This window comes from Lingula anatina, chromosome 2 (assembly GCF_051362555.1).
Source record: "Lingula anatina isolate TDL-2025a chromosome 2, LinAna3.0, whole genome shotgun sequence".
NCBI lineage: Eukaryota > Metazoa > Brachiopoda > Lingulata > Lingulida > Lingulidae > Lingula > Lingula anatina.
Genome location: NC_141768.1, coordinates 22030474 through 22051981, shown reverse-complemented (window position 1 = coordinate 22051981; position 21508 = coordinate 22030474). Strand labels below are relative to the sequence as shown.

At 38.4% G+C, this 21508-nt stretch overlaps 2 protein-coding genes across 3 annotated transcripts in view; one reads left to right on the top strand and one right to left on the bottom strand.

Annotated features, from left to right (window-relative positions):
* Window positions 1–11516, bottom strand: part of LOC106172418 (uncharacterized) — a 24185-nt gene extending 12669 nt beyond the window's left edge. Inside the window, exons 1-2 of the mRNA XM_087006069.1 lie at window positions 10947–11516; window positions 64–3992 (exon numbers count right to left, since the gene is read on the bottom strand). Coding sequence (XP_086862195.1) covers window positions 64–3992; window positions 10947–11019 — 4002 coding nt within the window. The 5' untranslated portion in view covers window positions 11020–11516. The remainder of the gene's footprint in view (window positions 1–63; window positions 3993–10946) is intronic.
* Window positions 10359–21508, top strand: LOC106172439 (peroxisomal membrane protein 11C). 2 transcript variants are annotated; one of them, XM_087006076.1, is made up of 4 exons: window positions 10359–10454; window positions 18932–19110; window positions 19416–19487; window positions 20167–21508. In XM_087006076.1, exons 1-4 carry the CDS (start codon window positions 10413–10415, stop codon window positions 20408–20410), a joined length of 537 nt encoding a protein of 178 aa, XP_086862202.1. In that variant the 5' UTR covers window positions 10359–10412; the 3' UTR covers window positions 20411–21508. The 2 variants fall into 2 exon arrangements, with proteins under 2 accessions (XP_086862202.1, XP_013408603.2); XM_013553149.2 differs by lacking the exon at window positions 10359–10454 and adding an exon at window positions 17090–17778.

Genomic DNA, 21508 nt, shown 5'->3' with positions numbered 1-21508 from the left:
TCGGCATTGCAGAATACATTGTTTTAAACTTTCGTTGGAGCAACGTATCGATGTGGTTCTTACTTGTTTTTCCGTTGTATTTTTGAATGTAAGATATTCTTGCGATGACGTATCATTGTAGGCAGAAATGAATACTGCATCAAGGGTCATTCTTCCATGAAAAATCTGAGATCCTGGGATGGCGATGGTTGTTGTAACAACTGTTGCTGTGGTTGTTGTAGATTGTGGCACGGCTGAGGAGGAAGTTAGTCCAATAGTGCTTGGCGTTGTCAATAACGTTGTTGAAGTTGAATCCACTGAAGAGGTAGCCGACGTGGTTGAAGCTCTATTCGAGGACGTATCCGGAACTGGGGTGGTGGTTGTTGTCGATGTTGTCGAAATTTTATTAACGGTTGTTTTTGTACTGCCAGCAGGCTTGCTGGAAGTAGAACTACTCATTGGCAAGGCCGTTGCACTGGCTGTTGGTGTTGAGGCAGCAGTTGTCCTATTTTCTGTTGTTGAATTGGTTCTTGTTGCTAAAAGAGTTGTGCTACTTGTTGTTGTTGGAGGAGTTGTGCTCCTTGTTGTAGAAGAAGTTGTGCCACTTGTTGTTGTTGTAGCATCTGTGCTGCTTGTTGTTGAAGCATTAGTGCTGCTTGTTGTTTTTGGTGCGGCTGTGCTGCTTGTTGTGGAAGCAGTAGTGCTACTTGTTGTTGGAACAGTTGTAATATTTGTTGTTGAAGCAGTTGTGCTACTTGTTGTTGAGGCAGTTGTGCTACTTGTTGTAGAAGTAGTTGTGCTTCTTGTTGTTGCTGGAGTGGCTGTTGTACTTGTTGTTGTTGGAGCAATTGTTGTACTAGTTGTTGTCGATATCGGGGCAGTAGTACTACTTGTTGTTGTTGGAGCAGTTGTGCTACTTGTTGTTGTTGGAGCAGTTGTGCTACTTGTTGTTGTTAAAGCAGCTGTGCTACTTGTTGTTGAAGCAGTAGTGTTACTTGTTGTTGTTTGAGCAGTTGTATTACTTGTTGTTGTTGGAGCAGTTGTGCTTCTTGTTGTTGGAGCAGTTGTGCTACTTGTTGTTGTTGTTGGAATAGTTGTGCTACTTGTTGTTGTTGGAGCAGTAGTGCTACTTGTTGTTGTTGCAACAGTTGTGCTACTTGTTGTTGTTGTTGGAGCAGTAGTGCTACTTGTTTTTCTTGAAGCAGTCGTTGGAGTAGCTGTTGTACTAGTTCTTGGAGCTGTGGTTGTACTGGTTGTTGTTGCAGGAACAGTTGTGCTGCTTATTGTTGTACTGGTTGTTGTCGTTGGAGTAGCTGTTGTACTTGTTGTTGGAGCTGTGGTTGTACTGGTTGTTGTTGTAGGAACAGTTGTGCTGCTTATTGTTGTACTGGTTGTTGTCGTTGGAGCAGCTGTTGTACTAGTTGTTGGAGCTGTGGCTGTACTGGTTGTTGTTGTTGTTGGAACAGTTGTGCTACTTGTTGTAGGAACAGTTGTGCTGCTTATTGTTGTACTGGTTGTTGTCGATGGAGTAGCTGTTGTACTAGTTGTTGGAGCTGTGGTTGTACTGGTTGTTGTTGTTGGAACAGTTGTGCTGCTTATTGTTGTACTGGTTGTTGTCGTTGGAGTAGCTGTTGTACTAGTTGTTGGAGCTGTGGTTGTACTGGTTGTTGTTGTAGGAACAGTTGTGCTGCTAATTGTTGTACTGGTTGTTGTCGATGGAGTAGCTGTTGTACTAGTTGTTTGAGCTGTGGTTGTACCGGTTGTTGTTGTAGGAACAGTTGTGCTGCTTATTGTTGTACTGGTTGTTGTCGTTGGAGCAGCTGTTGTACTAGTTGTTGGAGCTGTGGTTGCACTGGTTGTTGTTGTTTGAACAGTTATGCTACTTGTTGTTGGAACAGTTGTGCTGCTTATTGTTGTACTGGTTGTTGTCGATGGAGTAGCTGTTGTACTAGTTGTTGGAGCTGTGGTTGTACTGGTTGTTGTTGTTGGAACAGTTGTGCTGCTTATTGTTGTACTGGTTGTTGTCGTTGGAGTAGCTGTTGTACTAGTTGTTGGAGCTGTGGTTGTACTGGTTGTTGTTGTAGGAACAGTTGTGCTGCTTATTGTTGTACTGGTTGTTGTCGTTGGAGTAGCTGTTGTACTAGTTGTTGGAGCTGTGGTTGTACCGGTTGTTGTTGTTGTAGGAACAGTTGTGCTGCTTATTGTTGTACTGGTTGTTGTCATTGGAGTAGCTGTTGTACTAGTTGTTGGAGCTGTGGTTGCACTGGTTGTTGTTGTTGGAACAGTTGTGCTACTTGTTGTTGGAACAGTTGTGCTGCTTATTGTTGTACTGGTTGTTGTCGTTGGAGTAACTTTTGTACTAGTTGTTGGAGCTGTGGTTGTACTGGTTGTTGTTGTAGGAACAGTTGTGCTGCTTATTGTTGTCCTGGTTGTTGTCGACAGAGTAGCTGTTGTACTAGTTGTTGGAGCTGAAGTTGTACTGGTTATTGTTGTTGGAACAGATGTACTGCTTATTGTTGTACTGGTTGTTGTCGTTGGAGTAGCTGTTGTACTAGTTGTTGGAGCTGTGGTTGTACTGGTTGTTGTTGTAGGAACATTTGTGCTGCTTATTGTTGTACTGGTTGTTGTCGTTGGAGCAGCTGTTGTACTAGTTGTTGGAGCTGTGGTTGCACTAGTTGTTGTTGTTGTTGGAACAGTTGTGCTACTTGTTGTAGGAACAGTTGTGCTGCTTATTGTTGTACTGGTTGTTGTCGATGGAGTAGCTGTTGTACTAGTTGTTGGAGCTGTGGTTGTACTGGTTGTTGTTGTTGGAACAGTTGTGCTGCTTATTGTTGTACTGGCTGTTGTCGTTGGAGTAACTGTTGTACTAGTTGTTGGAGCTGTAGTTGTACTGGCTGTTGTTGTTGGAACAGATGTACTGCTTATTGTTGTACCGGTTGTTGTCGATGGAGTAGCTGTTGTACTAGTTGTTTGAGCTGTGGTTGTACTGGTTGTTGTTGTAGGAACAGTTGTGCTGCTTATTGTTGTACTGGTTGTTGTCGATGGAGTAGCTGTTGTACTAGTTGTTGGAGCTGTGGTTGTACTGGTTGTTGTTGTAGGAACAGTTGTGCTGCTTATTGTTGTACTGGTTGTTGTCGATGGAGTAGCTGTTGTACTAGTTGTTGGAGCTGTGGTTGTACTGGTTGTTGTTGTTGGAACAGTTGTGCTACTTGTTGTTGTTGGAACAGTTGTGCTGCTTTTTGTTGTTGATGGAACAGTTGTGCTGCTTATTGTTTTACTGGTTGTTGTCGTTGGAGCAGCCGTTGTACTGGTTGTTGGAGCTGTAGTTGTACTGGTTGTTGTTGTTGTTGGAACAGTAGTGCTTCTTGTTGTTGGAGCATTTGTGCTGCTTATTGTTGTACTTGTTGTTGTCGCTGGAGCAGCTGTTGTGCTAGTTGTTGGAACTGTGGTTGTCCTGGTTGTTGTCGACGGAGTAGCTGTTGTACTAGTTGTTGGAGCTGTGGTTGTACTGGTTGTTGTTGGTGGAGCAGTTGTGGTACTAGTCGTTGCTGTTGTCGTTGTTGTTTGAGCAGCTATGGTACTGATTGTTGTTGTCGGAGCAACTGTTTTATCGGTAGTTGTTGTTGGAACAGCAGTTGTACTACTTGTTGTTGTTGATAGAGTTGTTGATTGTGTAGAAGTTGTGCTGCTGACTGTAGTTGGTAAATTTGTCGCACCGGTTGCTGCTGGCGCAGTTGTACTTTTGGTCGTTGAAGGAGCTGAAGACATCGTTACGCTGCTTGTTGTTGTTGGCATTGTGGTGGTTCTTGTTGTCTTGTTGTTGGATGCAGCAGTAGAGGCCGCTGTGGGAGTGGTAGCAGGCGTTGTGGAGCCCATTGCAGTTGAAGATGAGGTAACTGAACCACCCGTTGTAAAGATGCTGTCGGTTGCTCCTTTCGTAGAAACAGCATTATTTACACTGTGGTTGGTTGGCGCTGTGGTCGATATTGAGGTGCTAGTAGACAACGGAGTATCTGAAAGAAAAGAGACCATCAGATATTCTCACAAAATCTAAAACTGTTTCTGTGTAGAAATGTAACTTAAATTGACTCCCAATGAACTTAACACAGCCAAGCTCAGATTTCAGCACTTCCTGTTATTCTACAGGTACTTGACCAATGCAAACTCGCCAAAGGGGATATTTCTAACGTGTTGACTTTAACAACAATATTGCGCCCCGACCTCATTACCTTTGTAGAAAAGGGTGTGTCTCACTATGGTTGAATCACAATCAATGGTTTGGTATAGCAGGAACGATGCAGGGTGGACAGGGTGACCGAATTTTCTATTCATGTATAATGAAAACTCAACCATTCTGTAAATCAGGCTGCATCACCCTGTTTGTTGCATAAGAGATACAAGTCGATACTCCCTCCCGCCATCCCCAAGTAAAAGTACCTGATATTTCCCTCCGAACTGTGCAAGAAGACATGGCGGTATAAACGTTGCGGGAGACATTATGTTATTAAAAGTAGTATAAAACAGCGAATTTAAGTTCAGGGATAGGGCGAGCAACGATCAGGGCCGTAGCCTCCGATTTGAGGTGCAAAAAAAAAAAAAAAATAATAATAATAATAAATAATCGCAAAGGTAAAAAAAAATAATTGCAAAGTTGGTATCAATTCTGTGAGAAAATACAGTCATGGCCACTAGACAATCATTCAACAATCTGTTTACAAAGGTGTACTGTTTTAGCCAACTCAGTTCATGCCGAAAAGTCCAGTTGGCATGTTGTGTTGAAATAATGACTGTACTTATGGCAAAATGAACCCACAATTTCTGACTTCTGATTGAGCAATAAATAACAGTTAAAATGCACCAGAATGCAGTATTATACATACAGTTTTAAAAATTTTTCCACACCATGGGAGGGGGACACCCCCTCCCACACCCTCCCCCCTCGGGGGCTTTGCCCCCTTGTTTCCGCTTACTGCCCCCCCTGGCATTTTGCTCAGGCTACGGCCCTGACGATTCATGCGTAGGAAAAGATTTTTTTCAAGAAAAATGTTTTTCCAACGCAAGCATGTATTTAACTGTTGCGTTTGCAGCATTGAGGCACAAAAATATGTATTATTGATATGTATTAGTACTTGTTAGATAATTAGGATTTTCTACAGTTATAAGTTTGAGCGCGTGCGAGTCTGTTTTTGTTGCATGCAGACATATCAGTGACAAAGCACGGGAAACTGGTCGATGTTAAATCTTTTAAGTTTCATTTTCAAGACAGTGTCGGGGATGGAGACCTAGGAACAGCGAGTAGGTAGGCGAATTCCTATGATTCTACCAATTAAGTCTTTATTATGACAAACATGGCGATGTCCCTTTCACAATCCACAGATTAATGACAGTGTTATTGTGTATTTAAACTATCAAGCAGCCAATATTTACAACTTGCATGAATTCCTCTCTCTCATTTCTACTAATTAACATCTTTCTCCTTCTCGTCAATAATGTCAATAATGTTTAGTGTAGGTAAAATTTATGTCCTATCTAATGCACAAAACCTCAGTTATCGGACAACGCTAAATCTTATCATTATAACGAATGAGTAGCTTCTTCTCCTTATATAGTCTGGATTTTGTAACATGACCTTCACAGTCGTGAACAGGAAACTCACCCTCTCTCTGAGATGTTCGTTACTTGATGTAAACGGTTTGCTGAAATCTCCCTTACACTATATACCTGCGTGAACCCATATTGCAAAATTGTTCAACACTTCTTCATTTGTATCTTTCTGATATGGATTACGCTTGACGGAAATCGGCGATAAGCTGTAAGAGGTGGATCTGAAGACCGAGGTGATACCAAATGTCTCAAGAAACATACATTAATATGGATATGGTTTGCATGGGGTTTTGAACCAGACTGACTAAATTCACTAAGCTTCGACGCGACTATTTAAGTGGCCTTGATCTGCGCCTAGTTGAATTGACATTAAAACCTTAACCATGGGTTCGTCTGGGTTTGCAAGAATTCCAGAGATTTCAGGATAGAAATTGAGAACTGTTGAAGACGAGCACCACTTGATTTATAATCATTCCCATAAACTTTGATCTAACAATAAAAAATCAATAAAAGCATATCTTAAATTCACTTACAAATTCTTATTACCCTTAATCGGCCCGCCCATATTTCCTTAACCGTGCAATGTAGCATTCTTCCCTTCAACTTTGACCTTCGAGCATTTTTCACAAAAAGTACGATGTTTTTATTTGATCTAGGTGTTAGTTCTGCCTTTCATGTTTATTCAACGATTTATGAATGCAAGCCCCGGCGTACTTATGCACGGTTGGCGTACATTGATCAGCACTGATCCGATTAATTGGCCACCTTTAAAAAATGGAACTCAACTGTAATTATTGGCGAAAGTGCATTATGAACTTGGCTTTGTGTCCGAGGTATCCCCTCATGCCGTGCCAATGTGAAGTCCACTCCTCCATTTCTTTAATATATGAAACGGTGCCCAAGATTCGGTACAAGGAAATCGCCGTACAGCCTAATCATGTCGCCTTCTACACCTGTAAGATATACTAGTCTTGATAAAATATTGATACTAATTATATGAGACCTTTTATTTATACCTAAACCCTGTTCCACAAAGGGGCGTAAATCAAAAGATTGCATTTCCTTTTAAATTGAAAATTGTACTCTATGTTGACCATGGATATATAGATTCAGACGTAACTTAAATAAAGCAACTTATTTTCTAACACGTTATTATTCCTTAGTTTTATTATTATTTTTTTTAATTTTTTTTATTTTTTGAATAAGCCTAATATCCTTATTTAGTGGACTACTACATATCTATCATTCGTCAAACAAAATTAAAGATTTTGGTGTAGAAGTTAAGATCCAAGCTCTCCTTCAGTTCTTTTTTTTTTATCAATTTTACACGGGAGGCCTTACCAATTTCGCCAAAGACAGACAAAGCTGGAGCCCCCACCCTCGACTGGGTACAAACTTTAAAATACCGGTATGAATATTTTGTTTATCCTGAGTTTTATCTTCTATCAAACAATGTTATCAACTAACGATATGCTCTCCGAAGGGTTTAAACAAGGATCGATGAATATTTTTTTATTGCCAAACTTCAAATAAGGTACATGTTGAAAAGGATTTAAATTACACACACACACACACACACACACACACACACACACACAAAGACATTTATAATAAACATTGAAATGAATGAAACAAATCTACAATGTACAGAACCTAACAAAGTGCATCGTGAACACTGATACAACGGAGAAACGACTACTTTTTTTGCGGTATCAAAATTAATGAATATTGAGTGACTAGTTCGTCTCAAACATATTTGTCCAATTTCCCCATATTTTTTTCAAAGTTTGTGAACTTTTGGTTATTAGTGCAATAAATAAATGTATCTATATACTAAACTGATCGATGTAGTTGCTTGGGGTACATGTATACTTGTGATGTCATTGCAAATAAATAAGTAAATATATGAATAGATAAAGTAAAAATAATAATAATAATAATAATAATAAACTAAATTAGAATAACAAAATTATAAAACAAACAAATAATTTTAATTTAAAAAAATAGAAGAAAAAAGAACAGAAGAAAATAAGTAATTAAAATTGCACAAAATACTTAATGAAATAAAATAATATATTTTTGCATGATCCGGTCACTGACTAGAAAAGATGTAATAATGGGGTTCATAGTGGTGCATGAATGAAAAGTAATAAAATAGTAAGAGAAGTGCGAGGAACAAACACGACACATGTACAGGAATGATAAAAAGTTGAGTGTATTGTGGTTTACTGAAGAGTAACGAGACATGGCACACTGCAAAATTATCTTCTTTCAAAAGAAAATAATAGATATTTGGTTCTAATAGCTTAACCTTGACCAATAGTTCACCCGTTAAGTAAGGTTGAATATGATTATTTCCTTAATCATTCAATGACCTTTATTACGATGAGGCCTAACATACCTCCAATAAATGCATAATCATATAATTTAACGATACATCTTTAAAACACGCACACACATACTGTAGTACCAACGTCAGCAACACCAACAGCCAAGTAAAAGTAAGAAGACATTTAATAATTCACAAAGTTTGTAAACCGTGAGTCATCAGGACGTCTGAGAAGCAGCCGACCACAGCCCAATCTTAACATGCTTTCACCCAACATCCCGCCGCGGGCTTTTGTGTATCGTCTCCACTGCAGTCGCTTGGATGACAATTTATGAATTCCTTGTTGATTATGTTATTTAATGCACTATTTCTCCAAACCATTCAGCAAACGCGCGCATCTCAATGAACTCGCTGTACCTGAGAGTGGCGAGGGGTTTTGGTAGCAGGTATAAGCCGAGGGGATTACTATGACCACTGAACCAATACTGAGAACCAGTTACACGTACTATCAAGTAGCCGAGACGCTGTCTCAGCTATAGTTATTTACTTTATTTCCTTTGTTCGGTATCGAAGTTTTCTGAAGTTTTTCTACACCGGCTAAACCGAAAAAAGTAAAGTCTGCAGTCTTTCACGTTTCACGTTGTTGTTTCATATTTTTTAAACCTTTTTATATCAAAGTTACAACAAAAATAAATCGTCTTTAGCACCATAGGACCTTAAGTTAATGAACCTTTTGGGAGATAACGGTTGACACCGATTTTCAGTAAGGTCCACCAATTTACTATTAATACATTTTTGATATAAATTTCTTGAACTCCAAAGGTATTGCTGGTCCACAAGCACGTTTTGTCTAATCCAAGAATGTTTAGATAAAAGATATCGACCGAATGGACATACCTTCAAGTGCCGTAAAAATTTATACCTTGTGATTCACTTGATTCTTTTAAGCTGAAAGACACTCCCTTTTTCATATTTTTACTTTTACAAGCGTGTACATGTGGATAGGGGGAGGGGGACTACAATAGTATGCCCATTGAACACTAGAAGTATATATGTCTTAAAACAAATATTCATCCTTGTCAAATATACATGCGACAATCCTTTTCCTCCTATCATACCCGTTATCGCAATAGGTCCGTATGTTGATTTACTCAATGCTTTACCCATCGATTCTGTCACAATATGTATGAGATGTGTATATTGACATTAGCTTCTACATGTTATGCAGACTTTGAAGTTACTGGGGCCGGTCCTTCCACAAGTCTTGTGACAATATTCTCGTGACTCTGATAGTCAAATTCCTCACTATCAACATATACACAGATTACACTCTGAATAAATACAGCACACATATTTGATATAGACTCAATACTTCTGTGTATCAGGACTAAATATATCGTAACATTTGTACGATTATTCAAATTTAGACATTCTACAGCACTGAAAGCAATCAGGTTCGTCTTTGGTGTTTAAGCTTATTGATAATAGCGCGATTAATTCAGATTAAATGAGGAAGACGTCTTACAGAACTGAGACTTCCTTGTAAGTGATTTTTCACTTTCAGTTTGAGCAGAAATAACTTGAAAATCAATTTTGTCACTTCAAAAACAGATCGGCTAAATTTCCCTAACTTACATATACTTACAATGGTGCAAAAGAACTGTGTTTGTATGTGTCACCCAATAGTGGAAAATAAAATATCTTCTACGTTTTATATAACTACAAATGATTGATTTTTGTAAGGAAATTAGGTCACAGCTCCCTCGAAAAGAAAAGCACCAATTTATGTCACGGTTACATGTAATGTCAACAAATAAAAAAATGAATAAAGAATATTTCAGTTTATAACTTATAGGGCAAATACATTATCGTCGGTGCAACCGTGTACGTGATATTTCTAGCAGTGTCTACATTTTGGTGTGGTGCAAATTGACAAAAAAAGGAAAGAAAACTGGTTCATTATTAATGGTCTTTAGCAAGGTACGAGAGCACTTCTTAGAATAGGACGCTCGCAGTGGAACATTTTGGTCACCTGAGATGGCCCTGTTACCTGATGCAGCCTCCAACCGTTTTGGCGTGTTTTTTTTTTACAGTACAATAGCTAAAAAGTTCATGACAAGAAGAGGTCAAGGAAATACAATGCTGTAGCCGCCATTGCCTTTTACAAAAGATATTACGCATTCGCATCACATGTAGGCCAGTCATTGGCTGCCACAGTGTATTCATATCTTTTTAGAGTAAAATTCCTTTGACGACATGCCATGATAATCAGGTAGCTGTTAAACGGGTGATAAAAAGCTAAATTATTTCAACTGATAGAATCATAAAAACATTGACAAATGTGTGAATTTCCAACCCCGTTATTGCTACTGGTTTACATTAGGTTTACATTAGGGCCTAACGTGTACGTGACTCGGACGCAGTGAGACATGTAATTATGAAATGGCCCCACCCATGACCCCCTTTGTTCTCCACATCCCAGGCATACGAGGCCGCTAGAATGGAGTCAGCCCAATATTCTATGCCTTCCATTGATCAGCAGGTACTAGTAGGACTTATCAATATGTTAAGGGGTGTTCGCATAGTCAATATCTCTAAAGAGAGAATGTCATTGCCAGGTCGTAGGAACGCTGAGTGGATGAGGTGTTTGGCATATATCTAAGTATATACAGGCGTTATCCACAAATGATAATCTTTTACGGCTACGGCTCATTGCTTAGAAAATAAGGATGTTAAAACTTCGATATCGGATGAAAATGGTGCTTCTTTCCACCAAACAAAGATACTAAAACCACTAACATTTTCGAGTTATAAATAATTTAATTGCTTGTGGGATAATGTTTTAGCAAGGAACACCCTATGTATGACAACTTATCCAATCATTCCAATGAATGAACACTTTTCAACGTAAAAAAATCACTTGCAAGTCATTCAATCACAAGGAGCTCCAAATGTCCCTAGGTTAAGTAAAAAAAGTTCAAGATGTTTTAATGATTTTCGCCAAATTCAATTAAAATAGTGAACGTAGACTCACCTTGCGCCATGCACGTGTTAAATCCAAAGAATAGGATGACGGAGATCAGACACTGCACGTGGATGGCATACATCTTGAAGTTTATATATTGGAGTACTCGATATATCCAATGTGAACAAATGAATGAGGATCATGAAAGATCAGTAGGAAATGCGACAATCCACACTGTGTAATGTTCAATGCGTCCAATTCATTGACAGCTGATAAAGAGGTCCAAGCGTTAGATCACCTCGTGCTGTCACTGTATCTTGTTATCTAATGGCTCATGGGTGAACGGGCACTAACCCCTCCTTCTACTGGGAAATGGCGGGACAACCAATTACACCGAACTGGTCCGATATCTCCCTGATAATGTTTTCTTCTTAGCTAACTATATGTCGGCCACGCCCCGTTAGTTTCGGAACGCTGGCACAGTTGCTCATGAGCGCGTGGGATGGGCAGCTCCCTTTGGCTGTAGACCTCGAGTTACTCACCGGCAGCGTCCTTCAATGAAGCAGCCTGTGTAACTTTTGGTTTAGCCGTTGCCTCAGTATGTGTCATGCATTGTACGGGCGTCCGTTTTACCTTCCATTCAACAATAAGCCGCGAACAAACAGAAAAGAAAGGACTACAAACTACCTGGCTCGGGCGAGTTTATTTAGATCAATAGGTACGAGAAGAGAACGAATGCGATGTGTGAAAGGGGGTAAAAGTGTTTGGAATAAACATATTGTGCTGAAGTACGTTAAGTGAGAAGTTAAACAAAACGACAAAAGTTTTTTTTTAAGTTGTCACCTGAAAAGTAATGGGGAGGGGGAATTCAGGACAACTACGATGGGTTCCGCCTGTTTTTTCCACTTGTATGCACTGGAAAGCAAACCCACACAAAAGTCAGTGCAGAGGGTCGTTGCAGGGAATAATTGTGTAATTTTACATGTTTCAGCAGGTAGCAGAAACATCATGTATGTATTACTGTCACGATGGCTTGAACTTTATGACACGAGGTAATGCGGTTTTTGAAGAATAATTGATAAATTCATTACGAAGCCTCGTACCCAACTATTTTGTTCTTCCGTGCATGATTTTATATTTTGCTGTTTTTCCACAAAACTAATGTCCGTTCAATATGACAGAAATCTTATCGAATTTCGTTTTATTTTGATATAAAACTCACCACCTTTTATGCATATATATCAATATTCGCTAGAATGCAAATAAAGATAATGTTCCATATCATTTGAACTTGCAAACCAAGATTTGACGCGCAGGCTTCAGTGTAAGGACACTAGCTAAGTTACATTACTGAGAAGTACTGTACATGTGTAAGACATGTGTAAGACAAATAGCCAGTATCAAAACTGATCATATGATTGGAAAAATGTACTACAGGTAGTAAGAAATACACTTGCACACTGAAGGTTAGTTTACAGTTCACGCTTAATGGCACTTTCGCATTTTAAATTCTTGTAGGCCCTACACGTAGCTGTCAAAAATAGATTGGACTTATAGGGCCTACTTTGAAAGCGCGTTGGTATGGAAAATTAGGGAGGTAATAATCGTTGTTAATTTCAAACTTTTGTTTTAGAATGATACAGACGGTAGTAAAAGTATATTTAAACAAAACCCACGTGTTTACAATACAAATATTTGTTTATACTTTAGGTTTCAAGGGTGGTGCCCTCGAGGTCATATACGTCTGATTTACATTCATTCATGAATCATAATCTGGTTACGTATTAATCAGGCTTATGTCAATTTCATAGTCCACTTGTCTATAAGCCGAACTTCAAATTGAGTAATATTATACGCTTCGACAATGATAAGTAAAGTGGACTCTTGAATTACTGAATTGCCGTTTGAATCCAGTCACGTGAAGTCGTTGCAGCGTACCTGTAGGAGGTCTATAGCGGCTCGTACAACTGTGGGACGGCAACCAGTGAAAGATCACGCCTCGCCCTATCCTTCGTACCTGTAATGAGCTACCCACTGATATCAGGGACTCATTAAAAAAACATTAAAAATCTAAGTATCAGCGATACAATAATTTAGTTTGTAACAGACAACTAGCGCACCCTGTGGTCAGAGAGTAGGGGGTGTGTCCTACGAGCTATATTGGCTTTTCTGACTCCTAGAGATACACACACAATATGTGATAGATACAATACGAGTCGCCGAGCTGTACGTGAAATATTACGAGTGTATTGGCGAGCCGCAGGCGAGACAATACACGAGTAATTTTCACGTACAGCTCGGCGACGAGTGTTGTATCTGGCTTAAACCACGGCCTCTGATTGGCTACTACACTAGAAGTGCAACAGACCGTGGAACGCACTCGTACATGACGTGCTTGTATGTCAAATACAGCACGGCAGAGTCTTTTGTTCTACGTGCTAGCCGTGGTTTAAGTACCTATATATAAAAGCTAATAGAAGAGGATCAGTGAGGCGTGACCCCCTCCCGAGTATATGTCACCGACTGAGTACATCTTATCAGTAGGAAAATGCCACATTGAAGCAAGCAAGCAAGTTGGATATTTGCTGGATGAAAAAGTCTGGGGAAACCAAATGTAAATATAGGCCTGTAAGGGTAAACTGTATGATAAAAGCTTGCAAATTAGTCCAGTTATCAAAACCAAGTCTAATTTTAAATCTCTGCATATGACTTCTTAGTTGACTTTTGCATAACTTAAATTTTCGTTGGTGAGTTAAATATTACAAATTAACATTAAAAGGATTGACTGCTGCTTCTTTAGATGAACACCATAATCGTTAATCGCTGGACCTGCCCCAGTGGTGACATTCCATTGACCAGCTTTTAATTGACCTTTTTAGTGACCCCCTAGTGGCTAAAAGAACAATTTCTTTTCTGTATGAAATTGTTCTGAAAAGAAATTGTTCTTTTCTGTACAAGATTATATTTTTCACTTCTTTGTAAAGTGTTAAAAATTTTCAAAAATATGGAAATTAATAAATTGTGAAAAACTTAGTAGAGAAGAAAAACTAGGGAACATATATTTATCAACAGATATGTATAAAAAGATAATGGTTGCTAAATATATCTTTCACCTGTATAAATAAAGAGAAGAAAAAAACCCCGATAATATGACATTTTTGATCAATGTTGTTTTATTTAAACTTGTACCGGTACATACTTTGAAATGGTGAATAAATTTTAACTAAAATTCTTTTCTGTATAACAGTTATTAGACTTTTTCACAAATTTGGCAGGAATTGTAACTCCTTGATTTAATTGAGGATGGTTTGCTCTTGAGATATCATGGCTGCGTTGAAAATGATTTTAAGGTAGGTTAGTTTTTTTCTTAAATTAAAGGTCTTAGCGTTTTTATTCCTGTTCCATTCATTCCGTGTATCTTCAAAACGTAATTATGCTTAAAACACAGCTCCAAGTTCATTGCATAACGCATACGTAATATTGGGATTTTGGGGGCAGAAACATCATTTTCTATTTCCTGATTTTCTCAGACACCTGGACAGCTTTAAACACTTGAACAAAGTTCTACAAAAGGGGTTCGGGCATTTTTCTTTAAAGACTTACTGTTGATTTTATCTATAAAAACGTGATTTTAGCCCAATTTTGGTACATTCCCCCCTTAACTCATTATAATATTAGAAATCCTCGAATTATGGCTTGCCTGTCATTGTACCAGGGGCACTGTAAAAAAATCCTTGTAATTTTGGTGAAAAAAAAAAACGTCATATTGGTTGTAGTTTGTACTTAGAGGCTTACTCCGTGTGCTCTAAGCACGGGCAAAATTCCCTCTACCAGGGCCACAGATTGATTTTTTGGTAGATATTCACGTTTCCAGCTAATTGTGTACACTTTTCTGTACAGTGTCAAGAATCAGCCAGAAACATGTATGAATATCTCGTAAAAAGTCAACCAGTGGCCCTGGTAGACCAGTGGCACTTGTAATGCCTTTATTGATCATTTATCCCTGTATGTAATGTTCTGCTCGCTAGATATTTATTATGTAATCATACGCATACAGTGATGATAATAAACTACTACTACTACTACTAGAAAGTACGGACAAAGCCTTGACAGTAATTTCCTTCGCGGTGGATGTTGTATTTATGTTATGTTTTAGACAAGGCATATTACAGTTAGGCTAACAATGATGAAAATTATAGTAAAAACGAAACTTTTGTGCCATGTACATCCTTTGTCAGATTGACTGTTTAATATATAAATACGTCGATTTGCATGACATTTTTCTCTCAATTGTAACACTTCTTTAAAATGTTTTGAAATGAAATAGGCACCTTTTACATTCGGATTGTGTGCTAAACTAAACAATGTTTAGAATGGGTTTGTAGTTCAGCATCGCTTAACTTCGAGTTTGCACAATCAAAATATTTTGAACTTTATAGGTGGTATTTAGCTACCATAAACTGATTTCAGGTAAAAGAAACCCCAGTTCAACAATTGGAATTCAAGTCGCTAAAAAGTTTACTATAAAAGAGAGATGTTTTTCCTCATATTTCAGTTAACTTGAAGCGTACTGATGATGCGGCTCACGCGCGTTTAGACTGGGCACCAAAGTTGTTTTTACACAAGGACGTTTATCAAATTTTGGTTTTCAGAAAAGATTGGAAGTCCCCGCTCCTGACTCATGTGGCATATCCTCACTGGAAAAAATAAAGAATAATACCATCATCAATGATATTGATAAGTTGGAACTGTCAAAATAACATCAGAGCAACAATTTGTTTTAAAAATAGCTTTCTAGCAGCAGAGACCAAGCCGTCAGTTGCCACGGGACGTGTGGTCGTGTGAGGTCAAACGTGCGCTGGGTGTGACAATCAAGCAGGGGGTTTCACCTGACACATTTAGAGCCTACTGTCAATAGGAGTGCTAACGCATGAATTTTCGTGCTACCACATTGCTAGCGTTTCAATAGTTTTGTTTTAGGTCCAAAAATAAAGGTAAATATTGAAAAGCATTTATTTTCGCAGTTATTAACAGAAATATGTAATTTGTCCCTTCACTCTCGACTCGTTCAAAGAGCATGGAAAACTGCCACTATTGTACCAGTACCTAAATCGAAAACTGCATTGTGCGGTGGCAACGAGTCCTGATCCTATGCTGTTGGCATATATCAGTACCATCGTACCAAAAACACTAGATCCGTTTTAATTCGCTTTCCGAAGCAATAGGAATGTCTACGATGCCTTGTGTATGTGTATGGTTATTTCATTCCACATGTATTTCATAAAAAAATAAATAAAATAAATGAAAGATTATAGAGCCTGAAACAATTTCCGTTTTAGGCCTACATGTTTGTGTATGATATATATATATATATGCCTATATACACACACACACACACGCAGACGCATATCTCATTCCAAACTGAACTAAAATTAGGCCTATTATTATATCGGTGTATACGAATAAATGTACACCTTTGTATTTACACATTATTGTGGCAAGTAAAACTTCTGGACTGGAAGAAAGAAAGAATTATTTATATAACCCCCCTCCCCGCCCTGCAGTCTTCGGACTTGTCTGGCCCAATGTGGTAATTCGCTTGAGTCGGTCCTCTCCACAAACCGCAGAGGTAGTATTACAAATACCTGTCCAATGGCATGGCTTCTTTTTTCGTAAGCCCGGTGTAATGGGAGGTTAGAGAGGACCGACTCAAGCGTCAAAGCGGGAATTTGGATTTACGGTTTGATTGTGCGTATGCCATGCACGGAATTAACAAACGAGCGACGGGATGATGTAGCCTGCGGCATTTGCGGTAAGCGTGCCAAGTTTTAGGCCGCTCCGATGCCCGGCAGTATTTCATTTCGATTATTATGTTTAAATTTGTGGAATCTTGTTTCACAAGCTTACAGTATTTTATTGTCTCTATGGAGGTATATGGGGACTTTACGACATTCAGCTTGAAGGCTTTAACCACTTGTTATAGTTTATTTTTGCATTGTTTTGGATAAATGTGTCAGTCTAAAGTTGTTCTAGGTGGTTTTCAAGTTTATGTACCCGTTTTTAAAATCATTTAGTGATATTACGACAATCGTTTACTATCCAATCAAGGTGACAGCCGAGCGTGCACAAAAACGATATTCGTAGTTTTGTCCAAGGAGCAGCTGAGCCCAGCACAGCATGCTGTTAGAGGCGTACATATCTGTGTATGTCGTGAATGAGCCCACGCCAAAAATTTTAATTGATCATTTGCACGAAGAATAAGTAGATGATTTTAAAAATCGACTTTAATTTCACAAATGAAATTTATTCATAGGGATTTGCTTGGCTGCGCCGGAGGCCACAACGCTTTACTTGCGGTAAATCTTCTAGACTCTATGAAGACATATTTTGGATAGAGACCGTTACTGGACGGCCTCATGGAATGTTTCGTCTTAAGTTTGCACACCTGTAAGTTGGTACGCCCTAAGTTTGGTCGACCCACATCCACTGAAAACGAGCCGCCTTCATCACGTACCTGTTGACGATAAGGTCACATGATCATAACATGGAGAGTTAGCTTGCAGACTAGATCGGCGTGTCCTAAGCTCAAAGGCCACATTCACATTGATAGTAGCGTGGCTGCGTTCTTCAATGCACCTGCGTCCCCTCACAGATAAACAGGTAGTCGAACAGCGCAGAAATGGAGGCCTACGTCAATCTCATCCAGACGTACAGAGGAAGGGACAAAATGATTCGCCTGTGCACGTATGCAGCCACATTCTTGAGTGGTGCCTCTCGTGGAAAATTGGCAGAAAAGTTTGGGGCCCTCGCAATCCCACTCGGGAAATGTCGAGTAGTCCTGAGGCTCTTTGACGATCTCCCTATGATACTCTATGCAAGGAAACTAGGGCTGATGAAGCAAGTAAGGTCAACTGAACACACCTGTATAAATTACCTTTCATCTGCATTTCTTTATTGCACCAGACCGCACGCTACAGCCGCTTTGGTGAATGCATATATTTGTTTGTGTTATATAAGATAAGGGTCATATTACATAAAACCCATACCCTGTATGTTCCTCTATGGTATAGTATGCTATCACTGAATCACAGTTGATTTCACAGACTAAAACAGACCATTTGTTTTAATTTTACCAGAAGTACTGTAGTTGTAGTCCAAGGCTAACATCTGTCTTAATATGTCTTTCCAGAGTTATGAATATGTCATGCACTTTATTTAACTTTTTCATATCTGCATGTCTTTCTTATCTACCGGTAAATGACCACAAGTCTGACAAGCCAGGTGTTTTAGTAGTGGTAGTATGCAATGTGCAATATTATGTGACTGTAAAATGATATGGCATGTAAAGTGAAGAAGTATTGAGTAAACAATGATGAATTGTAGGAATAAGCACTTTCAGCAATAAAAAGTTGGGTGATTTTATTCCTACAGTATAAACTCACAGCACAAGGATTTTTTTTTTTTTTTGGGGGGGGGGGGCTATTTGAGTTTCTGACTCCTGCTTAACGTACAGATAACTGGATAAGTAGATTGTTCCACATGAGCAGAAATGTGTGCATGTGATATGCTATAAATGCACATATTAACAGACTGTATACATGTGTATATGATGCTTTAACTGCATATTGAATTTGTTCAGAATGGTCAGTGCTCAAAATATTTTTAAAATATGCATTTCACACACGTACACTGTAACATAGTTTTAAACATAGTTTGAACACCAAACAATTAATTCTGTCAGTGATTATTTGTATAGGGGACCAGTTTGTGAATCTAGGTCATTCTGTGAATGTGTTCAGTTTTTGACCCAAGCAGGTATATGAATAGAATGTTGTTATGATGGATCATAGATAATTTTGAAACTTGAAGTCAAAATGTGGGGAATATAGGTCTTGATAAGAAGGTAAAAAATAAACATCCCTGCATCTCATCTGTACAAACACCTCATTTAACACAATATTTCATATTAATGGGCATGATTCATTATAACACAATGACATCCATTGTGTAGTAAGTATGTATGTTATAACAAATATATTATAATATGATTCCAGGAAAAAAACCTGTTGCTTCAGTTACTTGGAGTTGCCCAGAACATTGCCAATTTGTGCTACTTCCCAGTGGAGCACATAGCATTTGGAGGAGACCTGAAATTGTGGGATGTGAACTCTCCCAAGTGGTGGACGACAGGCATTGCAATATGGGCCACTTCACTTATTACAGGCATTCTCAGGTCAGGAGATGGAGAAGTATCATATCCAGTTGAAGGCTCATACAGTACACATTAGATCTTAACATAAAAATGTTTTTTATTTTTTTATTTGGACATTTCAACAATCTTCCCCTAATCATAATGCTTTGTCTTATCTGAAACTTGAGGAAATTAATATCTGCAAATGCTCTCTGGAGTTCCAAATCAAATTTTCCTGTTGTCGGTTAAATTCACAAATCTTTACAGCCATAACTGGTACATTAGTGACTCAAAAATGAGAAATGTAAAGAATTGCATTTAAAAAGGGACAAATTTCCAAATTTCAGAAGTCTCATAAAGATTATTTTGCTGAGACAGGAGAGGCACAAGCTGGCCAGGGAACAAGGTCATGAGGGAAGGTAAGACACCATGTGGCATCTTGCCTGATGTTGACCAAGGTCATGAGGGAAGGTAAAACCCCTGTGGTGCCTTGTGTGATGTGGAACAAGGTCCAAGGGGAAGGTAAAACCCCCTGTGGTGTCTTGTGTGATGTTGAACAAGGCCATGAGGGAAGGTAAAACCCCCTGTGGTGTCTTGTGTGATGTTGAACAAGGTCACAGTGGAAGGTAAGACCCCCTGTGGTGTCTTGTGTGATGTTGAACAAGGTCATGAGGGAAGGTAAAACCCCCTGTGGTGTCTTGTGTGATGTTGAACAAGGTCACAGTGGTAGGTCAGACCCCCTGTGGTGCCTTGTGTGATGTTGAACAAGGTCAAAGGGGAAGGTAAGATCCCGTGTGGTGTCTTGTGTATGTGATGTTGAACAAGGTCACAAGGAAAGATGAGACTTCATGTATCAGCTACAGGAGTAGACAGTAATGTGGCTTTTTTTAGGATAAGGAAAAACTATTTAGGTTAAAAGAATGGGAGTCTATGTACTTATTTTCATGCTGTGAAAGATGAACATATATGTAGTACCTGTTCATAAGGCACTAAAATAACAAGCTCCTGTTAAAAATCCTGTGCATCACTGTTGTTTAAATTATTATTGTCTAGTGGCTACTTGTATCATTACCATTCTGAATCAGTGGTTACTTCCAGAGAGGACCCAGACCTGTCTTCCGTGCCAAAATTTTCAGTGAGGAAACTGAAGAAAGAAGAACTCGATGAAATCCTGGCCTTCTTCAAGAATAGTTTTGATCTCCTGAATGCTGTGAACTGGCTCCCCAAGGGATTCCTGTGGGCTGGGAAGTTCAGCACCATGCAGTCTGGACTCTGGGGATTGATTTCTACCAGCATAGGGCTGTATGAACTCTACTCACAGTCCAAGGAAAAGACCAGTTAAGATACGGTCTGAAGTAACATAATGATATGCAGTGTTGTATATGGTTTGTGTTGAAAAGCAAAAAGCAGACAGCTGATGCTGGAACTGATTCACTGGAGAACGGGTCCAAGGATTTCCATCTGGACTGGAATACCAGTTTTAACAATGCATTTTATCTTGAATATTAGAGTTTAATATTATTAAATAAATTTATTATCTACAAGGAAAGATGGACACAAGCAGACTCATTTGGATTTAGAAGGCAATCTTAAAAGTATACATGTTTAAAGATTTCTCAAAGTCATATTTTTGCATCTTATCATCCTGCAAAGATATTATTCTCTCTTAATATTTTCAGACCTCAGAATATTTAAAAAAAACAAAGAAAAGAAAAGCTCACGATATTGATGTTTCTTTCTGAAATGTCAGGAAAATATGTTGGCTTAAATGAATCATGATTAAGTTATTTAATTAGAAATGGCACAAAACACAGAAGCACAAGGAAAGGTAGAGTATTTCATGAGTAAGAGAAAATGTTTTTTTCCTAGAGGAAAATCTAGTACAGAATACCATCATGCAATAGTAACAGTGTCTGCTACTTGACTTATTTTATGAAAATCCTCAGCAATAAGCAGAATGTAAACAAAACTGGTTTCTTTGGTATCATTTTATGGATTTAATATATTAACCTGTGATGATGAATTTAGAGGAAAAGAATGTGCCAGACAAATTAATTGTGAATTAATATAGTTAACTATACTTTTTGCATACTATGATTAATAGTATAGGAAATAAGTTACATTTGTTTAATGGAGACTGCTTATAAATTTGTAGCTACGTCTCTGAAAACTTGCAACATGCTTTATTTTTTTAGATAATAATTTTCTACTTTAACATATCATTGTTAAATAATGAGTTAAAAGTAAAAAAAAAAAAAGAAGTGGATAAGGTAAACAAGTAATATTGCATTCAATATAGAGCACTTTTGTATGTGAAAGTTCTTAACAGTGAACTCCGAGGCAGTTTTGCAGTTCATATTAAATGGACTCTAGAAGTATGCATCAGTCTAGGTATATTTTGTATCAGAATAAAATTAATAACAAAATTTTACCAAAAAAA

Coding starts and splice junctions, on each gene's coding strand:
- LOC106172439 (XM_013553149.2), top strand. CDS start 17,557: ATGGAGGCCTACGTCAATCTCATCCAGACGTACAGAGGAAGGGACAAA. Junction 17,779..18,931: donor AACTAGGGCTGATGAAGCAA/GTAAGGTCAACT, acceptor ATATGATTCCAG/GAAAAAAACCTGTTGCTTCA. Junction 19,111..19,415: donor CTTATTACAGGCATTCTCAG/GTCAGGAGATGG, acceptor TCCAAATTTCAG/AAGTCTCATAAAGATTATTT.